General features: G+C 63.3%; 1 protein-coding gene across 1 annotated transcript in view; it reads right to left on the reverse strand.

Annotated features, from left to right (window-relative positions):
* Nucleotides 1–12,404: 12,404 nt before the first annotated feature.
* CFAP46 (cilia and flagella associated protein 46) overlaps nucleotides 12,405–20,902 on the reverse strand; it is a 66,010-nt gene continuing 57,512 nt past the window's right edge. The window contains exons 52-60 of the mRNA XM_090278789.1: nucleotides 18,408–18,478; nucleotides 18,257–18,317; nucleotides 18,150–18,185; nucleotides 17,773–17,875; nucleotides 17,020–17,132; nucleotides 15,804–15,885; nucleotides 15,156–15,292; nucleotides 14,985–15,065; nucleotides 12,405–13,105 (exon numbers count right to left, since the gene is read on the reverse strand). Coding sequence (XP_090134915.1) covers nucleotides 12,984–13,105; nucleotides 14,985–15,065; nucleotides 15,156–15,292; nucleotides 15,804–15,885; nucleotides 17,020–17,132; nucleotides 17,773–17,875; nucleotides 18,150–18,185; nucleotides 18,257–18,317; nucleotides 18,408–18,478 — 806 coding nt within the window. The 3' untranslated portion in view covers nucleotides 12,405–12,983. The remainder of the gene's footprint in view (nucleotides 13,106–14,984; nucleotides 15,066–15,155; nucleotides 15,293–15,803; nucleotides 15,886–17,019; nucleotides 17,133–17,772; nucleotides 17,876–18,149; nucleotides 18,186–18,256; nucleotides 18,318–18,407; nucleotides 18,479–20,902) is intronic.

A 20,902-nucleotide genomic window follows, 5' to 3' on the forward strand; every position in this document is an offset into this window, starting at 1 on the left:
ACGGCGGGTGCCGGCGGCGGCTCCGGGGCTGGTCGGAGCGGCGCCGCGCGGGCCGGAGGCGCTGATAACCGCGGGGCCCCGGCGCGGCGCGCGCGCTGATTGGTTGCGGGCGCCCGCGGCCCGGCCATTGGCCAGCGCCCCGCCCGCCGCGCGCCCCCGCCGGCCGCGCACTCCATGAAGGGCCCATTAGCTCGGCAGGTGCCTTCCGGGCTGTAAATTTGTCCGATTTATCTCCCCCGGGACGAAATAAATCCCGTTGGATGGGAGTTTAGTTAGGCAAAGGTTTTAATAGGAAATCAGGAAAAAATACGAGAGCATATTTTATCGCCCGAAAGAATGCAAACTTGAGGACCCACTCGGCAGCTCCCATGTGCCCCATTAGGCTAAGCGCCCCTGAGGGCGGGAGCCGTCGGGGGACACGGCCAGCGCCCCGCCCCGAGGTTCCCTAGACGCCCCGCTCAAGTGGGGGAAGGATCGCCAACATTGCTGGGGACACTGTCGGAGATGCAAACGGGCGACGAAAGAATCTGGAGCTAAGAGTCCAGGAGCCGAGTGGCCGGACTTGGCCCTCGCGAATCTGCCTTTCCTGACAGACAGCTGGCGCGGTGGCGAGGCCTTTCCCGGGGCCGCGCTCGCACACGCTGCTGGGCGGTTCCCGGTCCCCTCCCCGCCCGCAGGACCATCGGCTGCCGGGTTGGAGCGCGGAGACGGTCCTGGCCTCCGATCGGGCGTTTCGGGTCTAAGTTGCAGCTTGGTTCCAGGGAGGCAACCTGAGCCCCGAGCTTCCATCTGGGCCCCGCGGCCGCGCCCAGGGGCCATTCCCGGTGAGCACAGCCTGCGCCGGGGAAGGGGGAGCCTCGTAGCCTCAGGGCCCTGAAACCCGCGGGGTGCGGACCGCGTCCGGGGCCTCCACGTGGGTTCGTCCGAAGCGCAGCGGGTAGAATCGCGGCCTCTAGACAAGCAGGTGTCCTCTGGGTACAAAACACCCCTCCCCCGAATTGCTGTGGATTCAGCTAAAATCGCGGTGGGCTCCGAGCGCCGGTGGGGAGAGACGCTGGGTAAATAGAAGCCGAGCGGTGGCGTTTTCGTCCTTCCGGGTGGCGTCACATATTAATAAGTGGAGGATACTGTTCGCTGCCCGTTTGAGGCTGTGACCCGAACGTACGCGAACGAACGGCCGTTTGGTGGCGGCGGGGAGGGGGCGCGCTCGTGCGGTCGGGCCGAAACGACTTTCCCGTTTCACTCCAGCCTCCAGGGTTTCGGTGGGCGCGCACGAAGGCGACCCTCGCGGCTCTGTGCAAGGACCCAACGTCCGCTCGCATCGCGACCCTCGGGCGTCCACTTTCGTTTTGTTCAGTTAGCCGCGGGCCTGGAGTCCCTAGGCCAGATAGCGGCCGGGAAGTCGCTGGCCGCGTGCTGGGCAGGCGTGGGATGGTCGCCCCTACCTCGAGCGCGCGCACCACTGTCTCCGGCTCCGCGTGCGTGCAGCCCCTCGCACGGGATGGGGGGTCTCTCTCCCAGCTTCCCCAGCCGGTGCCACACTCATGGGATCCGAGCGTGGCTGCCCCGCGAGCGACCGACCCCAGTGGAGCCAGGCCCCGGGCGCTCAGAGCGCCGTTCCCGGGATTCCCGGCTGCGGACGGCGCGGGGCCCGCCCGGCCGAGAGACCCGTCCCTGTCTCGCTCGCCTCACTTCCTCGGAGGAAACAACGGCGTGTGTGCGCCCCCTGACCCCGGCCGCAGAGTCTGGGCCCTCCTCGCAGAGTTTGGGCCTCTCTGGGCTCCCCAGAGGCGGCGGCAAGGGTCGCCAGGTTCGGACTCCGGTGAGGTCGGGATCGGAGGGCTCAGGGGAGGGGCCGAGGGGCCGGAGGGGCGGGGCTGAGGGGGGCCGGATCCCTCCTCGGCACCACCCAGCACCCCCAGGGTCGCAGTGGCAGGGAGGTTCTATGGGGCAGGCCTTGAGGAGCGCGCCTGGGCGGGACGACCGAGGCTGCTACCTTCCCGCAGGGTCCCCGCGACCCCGGCTCAAGGCAGGAAGCACACCCAACTCAGAGCGCCGCGCTTTGGCTCCTCGACCACCTGGGCGGGAGCCTCCCAGCCCCTTTTTAGCACTGAGGAAACAGACCCCGTCTCGCTGCCTTGCGTCCCCACGCCCCTAGGCCTGTCTACGCAGCAGGCCTGGCTGCGGCTGGAACGCCTGAAGTCGCAAGTGCCACTGCCGCCTACACCAGCCACAGCGCGCGAGACTCTCCAGGGAACCTGTGCCAGGTGCGGCATGGGGGCCCCGGAGCGGTTTTGGAGGAACTTGGGTGAGTTCAGGGCGCCAGGAGTGCGGAGTGAAGGCGGTCTCTTTTGCACGCTCTTCTGGCCGTAAGCGTCTTGGTGTGCGCCCCTGGGGCCCTGTCCTGCCCTGCGCGCTGGGGTTCCCGAGCCCGCGCCCCGAACGCATTCCCACACTCCTGGATGTTGCCGCACAGGGCACCAGGTAGCCGGCGCCGATCCGGATATAAAGGCTATTAACTTCGTCTTCCCTGCCTGCCATCTCTGGGCGCTTCGCTGCCTGCGCCCGCACCCACCCACCCACTACCGGGGTTCCCACTGCACCCCCTTTCCCTGCGCCGCCAGGCGCCGCCCCCTGCTCCTGGGAAGGTCTGGTGGCCGCCAGCGGGAAGGAGCGCCTCGGGGCCGCACTGCTGGGGGGCGGGCGTTCCTCCAAGCCCTGGAGAGGTTCGAGAATGCCCTCTCCTGGCCTCGGAGGAAACGTACTGCAAAGGAGGAACGCGGGCGGCGCAGTTCGTCGCAAACAGCGTCCTCCGGAAATGGAGAGTTCGCAACTTGGCAGAGACCTTATTCATTCAACATTTATTTATTGGGCACCTGCTAGGTGCCCTGGGAGAGCCACGTAAACGCAGCCTCCTAGATAGACCCCGCTACAGGCAGACCCAGCGGGAACGGTGGCGGCAAAGGCGTATCACTGCCCAGGGTCTGAATGTGGCAGTTGGCAGTCCCCAACCCCCAGCCCTTGCAAGAGGAGTGAGGGGGACTGGGTGAAAGGTGGAGAGCAAGGGACCCCTGGGGGTGGGACGGGCATGAGTAGGAGAGCAGAGGGGGCCCATCTTGTCACCCTGACCCAAGCACTGCCCCCTCTCCCGCCTGCGCGTTACTGCAGGGTTCAGCCTCCAGGCTCCAACTCCATCTCTTCCCCGCTGGGGGCTGGGGTGTGGGGACCAGGCCACCTCCTCCCTGCACCACCGTTCCTGCCCCTCCCCGGGTTGCACCTTCTGCCCTGGGAACACGCTCCAGGCTGCTCTCCACACTTCACTCTTCATCCTCACCCTCAGCCCCTGCCCCTCTGCAAGGGAGCCTGCACCCGGGCAGGTGCGTCCTGCGCCTGGCGTGCATCGTGAACTAAATAAATGCTGCTCAATGAGGAAATGAACACGCACTGGTCCCAGGCTTCGGAGGGCTTTCCAGAGCTGTTGCCAGGGTCAGTGCAGGGGATCTGTGCACCCCCAGGGAGCAGGCTCCGCTGAGGGGCCTCCAACACCCTGAGTCCAGGGTGTGCGGCCCCCAAAGGGATTTTGTGAGCCCAGCATCTTTCCCGGGAAGGTTCGGGCCACCCCTGGGAGGCTGGGTGGGACACCAGCCACTGGGAGGGGCCCAGAGATGTGCTAAGGAAGAGAGCGGAACAGACAGGGCACCGTGGAGCCCAGCTGCCCACCTCCCTGGCAGGAAGCAGCCAGGCAGCAGTCAAGGCCCAGGGGCTCCGGCCCAAGTGGCAGGGGAGTGGACCCCTCACGCCAGCACCGCCCCCCCCCCCCCACTGTGGGCCTGCTGGCTTCCCTGGACTGGCCGACACCTTTTACCTTGGGGAACCCCTTCACCTTCCAGCTCCTTTATTTCTTTAAAAGGTATTTATTTCCATAAATGTAACACCCACAGAAAAGTGGACAGAATTACACCACACGTTCTTGTCCCCCAGCCTGAGTGCCCCCTGTCCCTTCGCTGGTATCACCTTTCTTCTCTGAGGGAACCCGCGTGCACCGAGACCTGACAGAGAAGAGGAGGCGTCTCTTCACCGGCGCCTATACACTGGCTCCCAGACCACGTGGGTGTGCAGGGTGTCCGTGGGCCCCACGGCTTTCCAGCCCCTGGCAGGACACTGGGTTGTTCTCTGCTTGGGGACAGATGTGCACCGGGCAGATGTGGCCCCTGCGAGGGGCTGTGCGTGCACGAGGGGCACACTTCCTGTGCTGCCACCCTCCTTGGTCCACCCGGCTCCTCCCAGGCCCTCCCTCAGGGCTGCCCAGCTCTGCTGCCCACACCCTCCTTCCTGTCCCAGTGCCCCGTAGGGTACCTGGTCCAGGACAGGCACCCACACCCCACGGCCCAGCCTGGACAAGCGAATGCAGGCTCGAGGGAGTGACTTCACAGCAGAGGCACCTTGGAGCTTCAGAAGGATACATCCTCCTGGTTGGGCCCGAGGCTGCGGCCTCACCCCGACCCTGAACCGCCTGCCCTCCCTGGGGAGCTTTTCCTAGGGTGTCATTGTGTTCGACTTTCCTGCTTCCGAGAGGAGACCCGTGCCCACCTGTTGCCCGTGACCACACCCACACTGGGCCAGACACAGCTTCGAACACATGCACCCAGCAAGCAGGGCCAGCAGCCCCCATTTGATGAGGTCCCTGCTGAAATTACCCCCACCCTGTGCAAATGGGAGCCAGGCAGGGGGTACGTGGCAGTTACTAAATCCAGAGAGGCTCCCAGGAGGAAGCATCCAGTAACATGACTGCAGAGGCCAAGGCCCTCAGGGCTGCCGTCCCACGGTGCCTCTCAGGCCTGGGAAGCTCTCTCTGAGGTCCACAGAAGCTTGTCTCCTTCAGAAAAGGACAAAGGAAGGAGCTGTAAATCACAGCTCAGAGCTAATTCCCCGGGGGCCTCGCAGGCACCAGCTGTGCAGTGACGAGTAATGAGCTCTCTCCAGGGGCTGCTCTCCAGAGGGTGTCTGACCACCTGCCAAACGTGCTAATTGAGCACCCAGTAAAAGATTTGTGTCAGGGCGCCTGCTCCGAGTGTCTGCGGATGGACCGGAGTGGCACTGGCCACGTGGGCCCTTCTGGAAGGGCTCCCGACGGCCTCCAGGCCGGCCTCTGTCCCGGGGCTGTGGGTTGGCCACGCTGTGGGGTTGGGCGGCCTCCCCGGTCCCTGGGTGCCCCTCCTAACGGTGTCCGGGCCCCTGGCTGCCCGTGGCTGCGCCAGAAGGGCTGCGCTGCCGAGTGCCTGGCCTGAGCTCCCCAATATGAAATTCTGCCCCCTTGTCCCTGAGGGTGGGGGCGAGGCCCACAGTGCAAACCGATGACTGAGCCTGACAATGTGTCCTTATCTAAGAGGGGACTGGGAGGGCCACGTCCCAGGAGACCAATGCTTGGGAGGGAGAGGGGCGATCTGGACCCGACCACGAGGCCACGAGAAAGCCAGGTGCCCACTGGGATGGCTGGTCCGAAGCCACTGGGCATGTGGCGCCTCCAGGCTGCCCGCCACACTGGCAGGCGCGTGCCCATGAGCGGACATGGCCCCGTGAGGGTCCTTGAACATGCTCACGGCCCCAAAGTAAGACAAACAGGACCCAGAGGAAGGGCCACTGGACAGGGGACAGGGGCTCTGGAGGCAGGAGGGCACGTCAGGACGTCAGGCAGTCGGTCCCACGTGCTCCCAAGCACACTCCCTGGTGCCACCAGCTTCCTGTGCTTGGAACCAGATTTGAAGTCCCCCAAGGGAGTCCCCTCTGGAGGGTGCGGGCGGCTTGCGGTAGGTCCTGCCCTGGGCGGTTGCTGAGATTTTCCTGAGTAGCCCCCTTTCCCAGCCCCTCCCGGCGCGGTCTGGGCCCTCAGGTGCGTCCTGTGCATGCGAGGCCACGGCCTGGGGACTCCGAGGGGCAGCAGGGGCTGACCGACTGCAGGAGGCCAGTGAGGAGCAGATGGGGAGCCCTGGAAAGGGGCCCCAGCAGGAGAGGGAAGGAGGGCCCCAGCCCCCACTTCGGGAGGCACTGCGGCTTCCTGGAAAGCTGGGGGCCCGCTGTAGGCTCCTGCTGTGTGTGCTCCAGCCTCCTGGGCAGAGACAGACATGGGGCCTGTCCCAGGAGTGGGCCACGCGTGCCAGGCCACAGAGCGGCGACGGGAGCATGGGTAGGGCCAGGCCTGTCCAGAGGTTCGTGGAAGAGCCGGGCCTCAGATCCAGGGAGGGAGGCCGTGCTGGAGTGTCCCTGTGAGCCCTCGGGTCGTGCGGCCCAGCTGTGCCCAGGTGGCCTCAGGGGCCATTCGGAGGGAGCAAGGTGGAGAAGGGGACTGTCCAGCCCTGAGCCCATCCTCAGGACCCATCCCCTGGCCGGCAGGTAGTGGGTGGGACACGGGCTTGGGACCCACAGGCCAGCCCCGGGTGGTCCCCGCAAGGCCCTCGCCTTCCCCAGCAGCAGGAAGAGTGACTCTGGGGTGGCCTGTGGGCTCCAGGGGCTCTGCCCCCCGTCATCTGGAGGCCACGACAGCATGGGGCTGAGAGGCGGGTGTCCACGGCCCCATCCCCCATGGCAGGAGCTCAGGTCTGCCTGCAGCTGCCCCAGGAAGCACATGCAAGCAGTGGGGGGCCCCAGCTGCCGTCGGGTCCCGAGTGGGGTTTCAATCCACCGGGGCAGCCTGGGACAGACACCCAGGGCCCTGCCACTGCGGGTGGGGGAGGGCAGGTCTCGCCCTCCTCGGCCACCCCTGAGCCCCTGCACACATTGCCTGGGCCTGGCTGGTGGGGGGTGGGTGGGGGTGGAGAGCAGGTGCCCAGGAAGGGGGAAGGGGGCCAGGCTCCCCCCCGGGACAGGGGCGCTGCAGACAGAGGCCTCATCCGAACCAGGCCTTCCAACCCCAAACCACTGGCTCATAAGCAAACCCTGCTGGACCCCTTCCTGGTGGGGGCGTGGGGAGGGGCAGGGGCCAGCACCAGCGACTCCGACATGCCCGCCGGTTCCCTGTCGGGCGGCGCTTCGTCCTGAGGCCGGGCTGCCAGCAGCCCCTGTCTGTGGGGCGTCCCGACCTGCCCGTCACAGAGGATCCTGGACATGCGTTGCCTCCCTCAGCCTGCGGCTATGCTTGTCATTCAGGGCCAAGGACACGGGCGACCAGAGACATTGCCTCACACCTGTCGCCCACCCCCAGCCAGCCCCTCGCTCAGCTTGCTCAGGGGACAGTGGGGATCCTGGGCCCAGCCCTGAGCAACGCGGGCCTGACACCCTGCACCCGAGGCCTCGCTCTGGGCCCTTGCTCTGCCTGCTTGGGGCCCTGCCTCCAGCCCCGCCTCTAGCGTCCAGTGTCCCCAAGCTCTACCTGGAGCCTCTGCGCAGCCTGGTCCATCCAGCCACAGCGACCCTCCTGCCGCGAAGGGGTTCCCCAGGCCAGCCGACCCCTGAGTGGCTGGCGCCTGTCCAGCAAGGTCCTCAGTGACACAGTCTCTTCTGCCCAACTCTGGGCACAGAAGCACTTCGGCAGGGTCTCAAGTCTAAACGTGACTACAAAGGAGAAGAGTTGGGGGTGGCTCCAGAGCAAGGCAGGGTGGGGCCAAGCAGTGCCCTCCCCCCCACCCCCGGCAGGGTGGGCAGCTCCCGAAGGCGCCATGCAGCTCCAGCTGGAGACAAGAAAACAGTCATGCCGCTGCCGGAACATGTATGAAATAATTTCAGGGTGAGGGAGCCCACCATGAATAAGGCCTGGCAGGGACCGGAAGCTGAGAGCCAGGCTCCACACCCGTGACAAAGAAAAAATCAGTGTCCCCGCTATTCAAATAACGAATTAATAATGAGAAGGAAAGAAAAGGGCAGGTCACGGGCAAGAAGCCCGCAGACGGGGGGGGGGGGGGGGCAGGCGGCCACGGTCATGACCGGGCGCCCCGCTCAGGTGTGGCACCTCGGCGCTGCCAGAGCCCCGTCAGGGCGCACAGCCGGCTCCGCGGGGGCGGGGGCTCTGCAGCCTGTCTCTGGGAGACAGTTCTGAGCCCAAAAGCTCCATTTCAAGGAGGATGTTTCCGGGGCAGCATTGTAGGCAGAGTGGTCCTGGTGCCCGTCCCTGCTGTTTGAGCACCGGAGTCCTTCCGAGGCCCCCAGACCACAGCCTGGTTGCAGAATGTGCCCAGAAGAATGGGGGGGGTCACCCTGAGCCCTGGGCACTGAGCAGAGCACAGCCACCTCCACCTCGTTGTCTTCACGCCCCCTCTCGCCTCTTGTCACAAAGAAGTAAAATCTGTAAGAAAATCGAAGGGTTCCCCTGTAATTTGGCCCATCAGCTCCGCCCCGGCCACCAGCCAGCAGCACGGAGCATTAATCTAGTCCTCTCCCTCTGTCCCGATGAGTTGTGATAAAAACGTCAAACAATTAGATTACACCGGCCGGCAGCGCCCGCCGTGTGACCGTGTGACGGAGCGGCGGGGCGGGGCGCGTCCCTTGAATCACCCTGACAAAGGCAAGGGCTTCACGCTCACTGCATGGCGTCCCCCCAACTGCGTCTGCGGAACGGCCATGTCCCTGTGGGTCGGTGAGCAGGGCCGGCTTCAGGGACCTCCTGCCCAGGGGGGCGGGGGCAAGAGCCTGGAGTGCGCTGGCCCCTGTGGGTCACCCCCACCCCCGGAAACCCGCCATGCAGGGGCCGCCCAGAGTCCAGGTTAGGCCCTCAGTGCTGCCCTGTACCTGGAGGGGGGCACAGAGCCAGCTGGGGGGACAAGCACCCCCGCTCCCTGCTCCCCGCTGGGCCTGCCCCTCCCAGGAACCACACTGCTGCCTTCTTCATCTTCTTTTTTTAAAGGGTGAAGACATGTTGCAAATTGATTTCACTGTTGGAAATGGGATCATTAAACTGGTTGTTTCTATCTTCATCATCGTCATAATAAAATGCGAGGACAGCCGTGGCGTGAGGAGACCTCTGTGTCCCACGCAAGGAGCATCCATCGAAGGCAGATGGCCTTCCGTGGCGCGGCGGGGCCGTATTTCAGGGGCATGGGATAACGATGCCGGTAAATCACTTTTACAAGATATAAAATTACTGGCTCCTCTAGAAAGATCATTAAGAAAAACAATTGCTCACAGCAATTGAAAATAGAGTTTTAATTATTTAATACAGAAGTTAAACTATTGGAGATCAGTGTTGGATGAGGGAACTTAACAGAAATTTATATACAAGGGTCTGTGAGCATTTTAGTTTATTAACGCACCTAATTTCTTCATCCAAATCAATCTGAAGCCTGTTTCAGCTGTGACTGTGAATTAAGTCAGGACACGAGGGAGGCCCAGGTGCCCGGCGCCCCAGGGGGGTGGGGGAGGGGTGGGGTGGCCTCCCAGGGGGGCCGGGGGTGCAGGGCGGGACCCTGGAGCCCACAGAGCCAGTGCCAGGGTGGGAGGCGGCGGCCAGGGGCAGGCCAAGGGCAGGGGGAGTGGTGCCACCTCAGGAGGACGGACCTCGGTGACGCAGAGCCCACCTCACCTGGGCCCAGCGGTGTGCCCAGCACGGCAGCTCACGCTCTGACCCCCCCGACCCCCCGGGGCCCCAGGGGCGAGCAGCCCAGTGGGCAGGCCCTCCTCCTGCACACAGGGGCCTGGGCGGACACTTTGCACGACGATTCTGATGTTAAAATATTGAAACGGAAAATTTTAGCACATCAAGTGGAAACACAGGGACTTGTCCAGATGCCAGCAGAGCTCACGTGTCAGAACGCAGGCCGAGAGAAGAAATCCACCTGATGCTGACCTTTGCCTTTGGATGAGAGGACTTTATTTTACAATTTTTTTTTTCTTAAAGACGATTTTTAGAGAGAGGGGGAGGGAGGGAGAGAAACATGATGTGTGAGAGAAACATCCATGTGCGGCTGCCTCTCACATTCCCCCAACTGGGGACCCAGCCCGGAACCCAGACATGTGCCCTGACTGGGAATCGAACCGGTGACCGTTTGGTTCATAGGCTGGTGCTCAATCCACTGAGCAGCACCAGCCAGGGCTCTTTTCCAAGTTTTCTACAATAAAACATATCATTTAAAACACTTTTTAAATATGGAAATCACTGTTTTCAAGACAGTTAAGAAAAGTCGAACTTTTAAAAAGGTGATTAGAGAGCAAGACGCTCACTGAGAGCCCGGAAGGGGCGGGGCCAGGGCCAGGCAGGCGGGCGCTGGGCAGTCCCAGGTCAGAGCGGCTGGAGCTCAAGGTCACGGAGCCCTGCCGGAGCCGACCACCCTCCCTCCGAGCCCAGCCCGCTCACGGGGGACCGGGCGTGGGCAGCCGGCCCTGGGGGCGCCGCACCCTGGACTTGCAGCCCGAGTCTCCCTGCCTCGAGGGGCCGTCCGCCGTGCGAATCACATCTGTCCCCATTATTACCAATAAATCCCAAGTGATCTTTCTTCTCCCTACAGTTTTTAGGGTTACATAAATTTCGCCCACGTAATTTTTCCGCGCTTGGATCTATTACAGAAAGCCACTTCTGTTGTGGGAGTTAATTGATAATGTGATTTGTTATGTTGCTGGCACATAATTCAGAAAGTTATCTTAGCGCCTCTGAGACATGAAGCCGCAGTCACGTGAGGCGACGCAGGGGCGGCGGGCGGCGATGAAATATCTCCCGAAGCTTTTACTCCGGGGGCCTGGGCGCGCGCCAGCCTCGCACCCCGGAAAGCTCATATTTCCAGCGCCGCTTGGATCGCAATTTATTCCTGGTCATTAGTTAGCTTTAAAAAAACTGGAACAACTGTATGTATATATTTGGAAAAGGGAAAAGAAATAAAACAAAAAAGGGGGAACCTCCACCTTTCAATATCATCAAGGACAAGCTTTTAAAAACTTTTAATCACAGATTCTCAGGAAGTCTCATAGACAGGGCAGACAGTGCAGTGAGCCCTTCACACGGCCTCCCCACGTGGCAGCTGCTCCGTTCCCTCCACTGTGTGCAGGCGCATGCACACGCTTATGTGTGCTTTGTGCATGCATGCACGCATAAAGATACATGTTTATGCATGTGTGCACGTGTGTCTCTGTGCCCGCTGCAGTGCCTGCGGGCGGTCTCCAGTTACTCACTAATAAGGTGAAGCTGCTGCAAACGTCCGTGCACATGTTTGTGGGAACAGACCGTTCCACTTCTCTGGGGTCAGTGGCCGGCCGGGTGGCGAGCAGGTGGCAGGTGGGTCGCACACTCACCGTAGCCTCCCAGGAGCCCGCACTGCACAGCCGCCGGCCCCAGGGCCCCGCCCCCCGCCGCACAGCCCCCCTCCCCAGGGCCCCCCGCCGCACGGAGCACTTCTCTCCGTTGTCACCAGCACCGGGGGTCGTCACCAGATCTCACTGTAGCTGCTGCAGCAGGCAGGCTAGCGCTAGCTCATCGGCATCTTAATTTGTGCTTCCCCCGAGCAGGGCTGTCGTGTCTGAGTCCTGGCTCCTCTGCATCTAAGAGCAGGGTTCTGGGATGTGGCCTCACCAGCCCGTGTCGGGCACGGGCCGTGGGTGCCGGGGGAGTCCCCGAGCACACATGCCATCCCCCATCCGCTCAGCTCCTGGGTCCCGCAGCCCAGCCGCGTAGTGACCAGGCCTCCTGGCCTGGGGCCTGGCATCACCTGGCCCTTGGGTGGCTGCCAGGTGCTCAGGAGCCCGAGAAGCCTCCAGGTGAGGCAGGCAGGGGACAAGGCTTTGCTTGGGGACGTGACTGGTGCTCAGAAGCCGGCAGAACGTGCTGGACAGGACCCGCGCCCATCAAGAAGGGCTCCCCATTCAGCCATTGCAGATGACCAGCCGTAAAGAACGGGACAGCGGTCGGCAGGCAGGACAGACGGCAGGACAGGCGGCCTCTGCCAGGACCTCTGGTGCTGTCGACCCTGCACGGTCGTCATTTCCAGCCCTTTGTTCAGGGGAGACGAGTCCTGGCCCCCTTCGGCGCGCTGGCTCTCCCTACCCTGGCCTAGCCTGCACCCCCAGCTCTTCCCCTGCACAGGTCCCGTCAGCACACCCACAGGACCTGCCAGGGGCTGGGGACACAGGGCTGGCCATGCAGCCCGGTGGCGTTTGGAGAGTGGGCATCTCCATCAAATCCGACCCACGGACACCAGGTCCCCAGAGTGGAATACACGGTGCCAAGGCCGGGGAGCCAGCAAGGGAATCGGAGGGGCACCAACCTGGCCTTCCCTGTGTCACCCCCCCCCCAGCATCTCCCCCAGGTGCTGAGGGAGCACGTGGACAGAACCAGGGTGTCCAGTCCCCGGTGCATGTCACACCTGGTGGCTCTGCTCCCCTTGGCCTCACATTTCAGGTCCCAGCTGAAGACATAGCCCCACCTTGATCCAGTGGCAGCTGGGAAAGGGCCCTGCAGCCACCCCAGGACCAGTGCTGCAGCCAGCCTCCCGTGACCAGCGGAAGCTGCGTTTACGTCGCATGAAAGCCTGTCCCTTCCTCTGCCAAGGGTGAGCCCACCCGAGTGGGAAGCCCTGGGGGAGGCCAGGCTCACTCCCACGGCTAGGCCCTGCCTCCAAGTCCTGAGGGGGGAGAAGGTGCAGTGTCATGGCTCCCAGGCCCGCGAGGCCACGACGGGCCCTGCCACCCACAGGGTCTCAGCCCCAGAAACCGCTCGCAGAGGCTGCAATGAGTCGTTTACTGAAACGCTTACATGGGACACAGAGGAGCCCAACAGTGCCTCTTGTCTGGGTCATCCCGGGGCACACCTGCGGCTGAAGGCCATGGGAGGCAGAGACCACCCCTCGTTCCAGCCCCAGGCATAGGCGCGCCCCCGTGTCAGGGCAGGGAGGGTTCTGGGCCCCTGGTGCAGCCCTTGCCCCACACGCCTGTGGAGGAGCCGCAGAGCAGGCAGAGCCCGGAGGGTCCTGGGTGATGACGAAGGAGGCAGGGGGCGCCCAGCCCAGCAGCAGGTCACTGGAAGAGGGTCCCAGGCGGGTGCATCCAGGGGCACGGCGGGTGGCATGGGAGCGTCACACGATGGCCTGGTGCGGCAGCCCGTACAGGACCAGGTTGAGGCTGACGGAGAGCCAGTCGGAGCCACGCAGCTGTGGCCAGAACACCAGCCTGTCGTTGGAGGTCTGCGGAGACCCGTCTGGGGGAGGGGGGACAGCCGGCTCACCAAGGGCCGCTCGCCTAGGTGGGCGGGAGCCAGGTGCTCCAGACGCAGCCCCACCATGGACACCAGGACGTGTCCCTCACACAAGGGCGCCAAGGCGAGCTCAGGGCCTCCTGCCGCCCGCCAGCTGCTACCACGGCCTGCGGGGGCAGCTGCAGCCCAGTCACGGCAGCACCTCCTCTGTGACGACGTCCACACCGCACAGTGAGGCTCAGGCACCCAGCTACCCTCTTCTGCCTGAGGAATCACACCTGCCGGCTGCTCCTCAACCACGAAACCCCAGGTTTCTACGTCTGTCCCACCCGAGGTTCCTGTTCCCCGGACCCGCCCAGATGCACCACATCCGCCGGGGACACCGGTTCACTCATCACTCATTTATGTATTCACTCACTCACTCATTCACTCACTCATTCACTCACTCACTCACTCGTTCACTCACTCATTCACTCACTCACTCACTCACTCACTCACTCATTCACTCACTCACTCATTCACTCACTCATTCACTCACTCATTCATTCACTCACTCATTCACTCACTCACTCATTCACTCACTCACTCACTCATTCACTCACTCACTCATTCACTCACTCACTCATTCACTCACTCATTCATTCACTCACTCACTCGTTCATTCACTCACTCACTCACTCGTTCACTCACTCACTCACTCACTCACTCGTTCACTCACACTCACTCACTCATTCACTCACTCACTCATTTACCCACTCACTCATTCACCCACTCACTCACTCACTCATTCACTCACTCATTCATTCACTCACTCATTCACCCACTCACTCATTCACTCACTCATTCACTCACTCGCTCACTCACTCACTCACTCATTCACTCACTCGCTCACTCACTCACTCACTCATTCACTCACTCGCTCACTCACTCACTCACTCATTCACTCACTCGCTCACTCGTTCACTCACTCATTCACTCACTCGCTCACTCGTTCACTCACTCGCTCACTCGTTCACTCACTCATTCACTCACTCGCTCACTCGTTCACTCACTCACTCGCTCACTCGTTCACTCACTCACTCGTTCACTCACTCACTCACTCACTCATTCACTCACTCGCTCACTCATTCACCCACTCACTCATTCACTCACTCGCTCACTCGTTCACTCACTCACTCATTCATTCACTCACTCATTCACTCACTCGCTCACTCACTCACTCACTCACTCATTCGCTCACTCATTCACTCGCTCACTCATTCGCTCACTCATTCACTCGCTCACTCACTCGCTCACTCATTCACTCGCTCACTCACTCACTCACTCACTCATTCACTCATTCACTCACTCATTCACTCACTCACTCATTCACTCACTCATTCACTCACTCACTCATTCACTCACTCATTCACTCACTCATTCATTCACTCACTCACTCATTCACTCATTCATTCACTCACTCACTCGTTCACTCACTCACTCACTCATTCACTCACTCACTCACTCATTCATTCACTCACTCACTCATTCATTCATAAACTCACTCACTCATTTGCTCACACATTCACTCACTCAGGTCTCCAGCTCCGAAGGATGAGTGGTGGGGCCCCCACTCCCAGGACCCACACCCAGACTTTTAGAATTTGTGTGACTTGATGGGTTTTAAAGACAAATCAGCAGATCTGAGGACCGTGTTTCCCGAGGAGCGTAGACGCCAGGCCTCACTATGGACCCTTGTCTACAGGAGGCTGGTGGTCTTGTCAGCCTGTGGAGGCCACGCAGGAAAGGAGGCGAGGACACTCAGACCCTGTGCGGCTGCGGGATGGTGGGTACAAGGTGGCACACGTGGCCTGAACAGAGTGACAGTGAGGCCTCCACTCACCTGGGCTGACCATTTCATCAGCTTCCATCTTCTGAAGGAGGCGGACCGCTCGCCCTGTCGGCTTACCGCCTGTCAGCAGATCTGGGGAAGAAACTCCGCCTCAGATGAGTGTGGGCCCCCTGGTGGGCTTCGGGGAGGCCCCAGGGTGTGAGCCAGGCTGGGCGCACTCACTTTCCCACAGGACACTGGCCCGCAGCGCGTTGTCCTGCAGGGGTGTCGGCCACTGGTTCGCCAGGATGCTCCGGACCCCCGCCAGGCTCAGCAGGATGGCGGTCTCAATGGGCTCCTCCAAGGAGAGCTCCGGGGCACTGCCAGGGACCGTGCTCCATGGAGCAGAGCCCGCCCGGGCTCACCCAGACAGCACCGAGGGCTAGAACGAGCGTCTGGACTGACAGCTCTTAGAAGTTCCCACCCCTGAACACCAGTGCACTTCCCAAGCAAAGGCATTTCAGATGCCTCTGCACTGCGCCCACCCCACCGCGAGGGTGGAGCCCCGCTCGGCCACCGGCCCATGCACAGAGGCCCTGGGGTATGTGCACTGGCACCCTCCCCGCTGCGGGCCCTGTCTCCTGGTCAGTCCTCGGAGCCTCGAGGCTGCGGCAGGGCTGTGGCAGCTGCCACAGACCCAGAGACTCGGCAGGGAGGGCTCAGGAGCAGGTCACAGAGGCCTGGCTCCCTCTTGGGGTTCTGCCCACAGCGTGCAGGGGCACACTGTCCCCCAGGGGACACATCCATCGCTCCTATGCCCCCAGACACCCCCCAGTAGCCCCCCCCAAAAGACCAGGCTGCTGGCAGAGAAGCGCAGGGGACACCAGGCACCTCTTGTGCTCCGAGGACTCCGCCATCCGCCGCATGCTCTCATGGGACCGGCTCAGGCCCAGCAGGACCATCAGCTGGCAGTCTGCAGGGCGGGGGGGGGGGGGGGGTGCGGGCTGGCCTCACCCAGCACAGGGGACCACAGAGACACAGCCCGATCTGCCCGAGGCACAGGCTTCCATCAGAGGCTTTTCCTCAGGACCCACCGGCCACACAGGGACACAGGGACGCTATTCCTTCAGGGACCGCACACCCTTCACAGCCCCCTTGTATGATGGGGCCCAACGCTCCCGCCCGGAGGGGCGTCTCGGATCCCAACATGCCGCACCACCAGGCATCTGGCTCGCCTGGGAGTCCCAGGCACGGGGCACTAAGTGGGTCACCTTGGTCCCCAGTGACCACTGAAACTGGGGCCAGTGTCCACGATGCAGCCTGGCCTGGGCGTGCGGCAGCCCACAGAGGCAGGGCCACCCCGCTCCCCCTGGGGCGGGGGCCGGGGCGGGCTCTGGTGTCCAGGGGCAGGCAGACCGCCCCCCCAATTCTGTTCACAGACAGGCCTTGGTGGGGAGCAGCAGGGCCTGTGACCTGGCGTGTCTCTGGGCTTCGCTGGCATCCCACCTGAGGGGCTTGGAATCAGTTCCAAAGACGCCCTGCTTCTGCCTCCCCGGTGCCCTGCTCACAGGGTGGGGTGGGGGCCTGTCCTGCTTGGCTTCACACGTGTGAGGGTGGAGGGCTGGAAAGACCAGCAGCTGGTGACAGGGCTGGGTTCAGGTGCCCTGTCTGCGTGTTGCCATCAGTGGGGACATGCACCTCAAAGGCAAGAGCATCCTCGAGGGGGTCCCTGAAAATGCCACCAGCCACTGCACGGTATCCCAGTGGTGGGGGCACCTGGCAGCCTCCTTTGCGGCCAGAAATCCAGACGGAGGGACCAGCGGGGAGGGGTGACGACCAGCTCGTTGCGGAAATGCCCCCAGCCCCCCAGGCTCTGCAGGCTGAGCTGGGAGAGTGGCCCAGGCCCAGGCAGGCCCGCCAGACCCGCGAGCCCAAACTGGGGCATCTGAGAGGTGGAGGGGGCCGAGGGGCTGCCCGGGACACTGCATGCCCGCACCAGCCGGGAACTCCTGACAAAGATGCTTGCTCTGTCTGGCGTGTGGTCACCAGGTGCCCACGGTCCTGGTGGGGCCCCGGCCTCCGGCGGGGATTGAGAGGACCCGCTCACCTTCTAGGTTCATGGCTGCCAGCCTCTCCACCGACACGTGAGACAGGAAGCTCTCCATCCCGTAGAAGAAGAAGCCTTCACAGCTGCCCAGGACCTGCTCCCACTCAGCCTGGCTGCACGAGGTGGGGGTGGGGGGACTCTGTGGGCGGGGCCAGCCAGGGGCAGGCAGCTGTCCCCACTCCACACGTTGTGAGAGAGAAGACGTCCTCCGCGTCCCCCTGCCACCCTCCTCCACTGCTGAGGTGGGCGGAGCCCGGCCACGCTCCCTGGCGCTCCTGGCTGCTCCTGTGTCCGACTCCCAGGGTCCCGGGCGCCTGGTCCAAGCGGCCCTCCTGAGAAGGACGGACCCCTAGTCCCTGGAAGGGACCCCATCCCACTCGGCTGTGGTTTTGGGAAGAGCTAGAGGGACACTTCCCTGACCCAAGCAGGCCGGTCCCCAAGGACACCCACGGGACACGCCCACTGGACTGGCCGCAGACCCCTGCAGGGGCAGCCCTGGGTGCTCAGGTCCTCACCCGTAAAGCGGAGACGAGGACAAGGGCACCCTGACCCGGGCGCCACAGAGGCCAAGGAGGCCAGTGTGTGGGCAACACAAGTCAGGGGGGCACCGGTCAGAACGGGGTGGGCGGGTCAGGTCAGAGGGCACCTGAGGGAGTGACGGGGGGGGGGGGGGCACTGAGGACAGCCACCCCCACGTGGGGCACCCGCCACCCTGGACCCCCGCGGGACGGCCTCCGGGGAGCCGAGGCGAACCTTGGGAAGGGGCTTTTTCCCAGATACCCGGTCCATCGGGCAGCGAACGTGTCTCTGAACTTCTCCAAAATTTCCTGGGTTACGGAGACAGGAGTCAGCGTCTCTGCAAGGACAGCGGGGTGGCGTCAGACACGGGAGCTTTGTCCCGCGGGGCGCCTGTCACTGCTGGGGAAGGGCTGGTCTCCGTCCCGCCCTCGCGGGGAGACTTATAAAATCACGGAGCTGACCACGCAGAGCGCGCGGCAGGCCGCAGGGTCGCCTGGCTGCCCCGGCCGGGAGGGGCGGGGCGGGACCCCGAGGAAGGGCGGGGACAGAGGCAGAGGCCATCCCTTCCCCGCGCGCGCGCGCAGCCTGACGCGGGGCGGAGCCGCGCTCACCGGGGCCCCGCGCCTCCTCGTACGGGTCCACGACGACTGGGCTCGGGTTAAGGAGAACCAGGGCCACGGGCCTGCGTCTGGGGCGCGGCGGGGCCGGCAAAGGATACACTTGAAATTATCCGAGTCGACCGTGAGGCAGCCGGAGGGGATGACCCGGAGGGCGCGGCCCTGCGCGACAGACAACGGCGGGTCATGGCGGGGCGCCCTCCCTCGGCCTCAGGACCCCAGCCACCGCCCGCGGGGCCCCCGCCCTCCGACCTTCCGGCCCTTCTTCGCGGGGGCTCGCTTCCTGGACTCTTTGCCTCTGGTGTCCTTGGTCGCGGTCGCCTCTGCGGCAGACAAGGAGAGAAGACGCGGAATGCGAGGAGGGGGGCGCACAACACAGGGCGCACGCTGTTCCCTCCGAGATGGTCAGCGTGTCGCGTGCCTTTCACCCCAATGAGGAACCAGGAAGGGGGAGAACGTCCGGTTTAGGTTTTCTGAAGCTGCAACGACGGTGACATCTCAAACGGAGAGGCCCACGGGGCTGGGAAAGGGCCGCGCCCGGAGGCCTCAGGAGAGGAACGGTGGCCCGAGGCTCCGAGCCCCCCCCCCATTCACCTTCCGCGCTGGGCGCCCACCAGCGTGCCCGCGGGGCAGAGGCCCCCTACTGTCCCCCGGCCGCCCCTCCTGCCCCCACACTGCTGCTGTCTGTCCACCTGCGTAGGAGGCGGTGACGTGGGGGTCGCCACTTTGTCCCGACTCGTTTTTCAAACAACCACTTTCTCTCTTTTCCTTTCTGTCGATGGTGCATATGCTTCTGGGAGCCCGACCTCGGCTTTCTTCGGGATTGTCTGCATTCCTGCTCTGACGTCTTAAGTCAGGGGCTGCCATACTAACGCTGACCCGCTTCCTTTTCTACTAGGAATCTTTAAAGCTGGAAGATCTCTCTAGCGTGAGGGGCCCCCGCCCCTGGGGACGCACACAGAGCGGTGCGGCGGTGACAAGCAGCGTGGCCCGTCTTTCCCACCCGTGTTTAACGCCATTGCTGTCCTTTGGTTTCAGCGGTGTCCTCCAGGCCCGTGTCGGGGTCCTGCATGTCGCCCACACAGCGGGTCTTCGCCTGCAATGGAGTAACTGAGTGCTCTTCACAACTCACTTGTCCTCTGCAGTGCGCGTGCTGTCCGGGGTGGCCTTAGTCCCCACCCGCGGGTGTGCGGCCCCGGGTCACGCAGTCCAGTGACTTCCATCCCCTCGGCCCCCCATCAATCACGGCACCTGACGGTCCGTTCACACCTGTTACAAACCCCACAGCTCACTGCTCCCGCTTGGCCCCAAGCTGTGAGTCTTCCAAGGGGTTACTTAAAAACGGCAGTTTTACACGCCTGCCGTGTTCCCCAGGTCTGGTCCTCTGCGCCCGCGCCCCGTGTTCGCTGCCTGGGGAACGCTCTTGCGGGCAGGCCTCCTGGTGGACGAGCCCACAAGCTTTCCTGTGTCTTTATTTCACTACGGTGACAGCAGTGTCCACAGTGACTGTCTTGTTCTTTAATAACTGAGAGGCCTTGGTCATCGTCTGCGTCCCTCCTGCCAGCAAGCCCCGTCACTGCCGCCGGTGTCCCTGGTGTCCGTCGGCTTGTCCTTGTACAATCCCCGTCACTCCCGATCACCAGCTGTTGCGGCTGCTGCTCCCCACGAAGGTCTCCCTGTTCCCGCGCCTGGGTCTCCTGGGTCCGCGGGGCACGCGTCACCGAACGTGGGAAGCTGGCTCCTGTGACCCCAGCTCCCCCACCCAGGCTGCCTAGGCCTGCTCCTGCGCCCTCTGCGTGGAATGACCGCCGTTCTGAATGTCACCCTGCTGGGTGCTGAGACCGTCATCTCTGTCTTCCCGAACAGCCTTTGGGACACAGTTCGGTCGCCTGGAGCACGTGGAGCCTCGGCAGCTCGGCCTTGAGTGCGGAGCGGTGCTCTCCAGCCACCATACCGGAACCCGTGGACGACAGCACCCCCCCCCCCCCCCCGACCCGGCCGCAGCCCAGACGTGCCCCCGGGCCTGTGTCTGCTGCTCTGGGCGGCTCTGCCCCCGGCTGGGGGGTTTCCTCACACCCTGTACAAACAGTCCCCACCGAAGACACGGGGGACCCTCTGCAGACCTCAGACCCTGCCCTGCGGACTCTCATCCCCCTGACCAGCCACCGGGGGATCAGGAGGCTCTGCTGGGGCCCCTCCCCCAGCAATCGTGGTCCCCACTGCCTGGTCTCCAACACCTGAAAACTATTACTTCATATGTCTTGCCTGGGCTTTTCCTCGTTTCAGTTGGAAGGGCTAATTGGGTCCTTGTGGTTCCATCTTAGATGGCACCAAAAGCCTGATCTACTGATACATTTTTAATCCTCATCTGAGGATACATTTATTGATTTTAGAGAGAGAGGAAAAAGGAGAGAGAGAGAGAAACATCAGTCGGTTGCCTCCCGTACGCACCCCGACCCAGGATAGAACATGCAACCTTTTGGTGCACAGACAACACTCCCACCAACTGAGCCACCCAGCCAGGGCCGACCTACTTATTTTTAATTTGACTTGATATTTATTGACACGCAGTGTGCCCCGCCCAGAGAACCCCCACTCGCCGCCCGTCCACGCCCCCAGCACCAGCCGCGGGGCCTCACTGCCCCGGCCCCAAGACACACGTTTGTGAGGCCGCACAATCCTGACGGAACACTGGGCACACAGCAGGTGCTCCGCAAGTGCCTTTCCGATCATTACTTTTTGACGGC

Source organism: Furipterus horrens, unplaced genomic scaffold, assembly GCF_987537825.1.
Source record: "Furipterus horrens unplaced genomic scaffold, mFurHor1.1.pri manual_scaffold_5, whole genome shotgun sequence".
Taxonomy (NCBI): Eukaryota; Metazoa; Chordata; class Mammalia; order Chiroptera; family Furipteridae; genus Furipterus; species Furipterus horrens.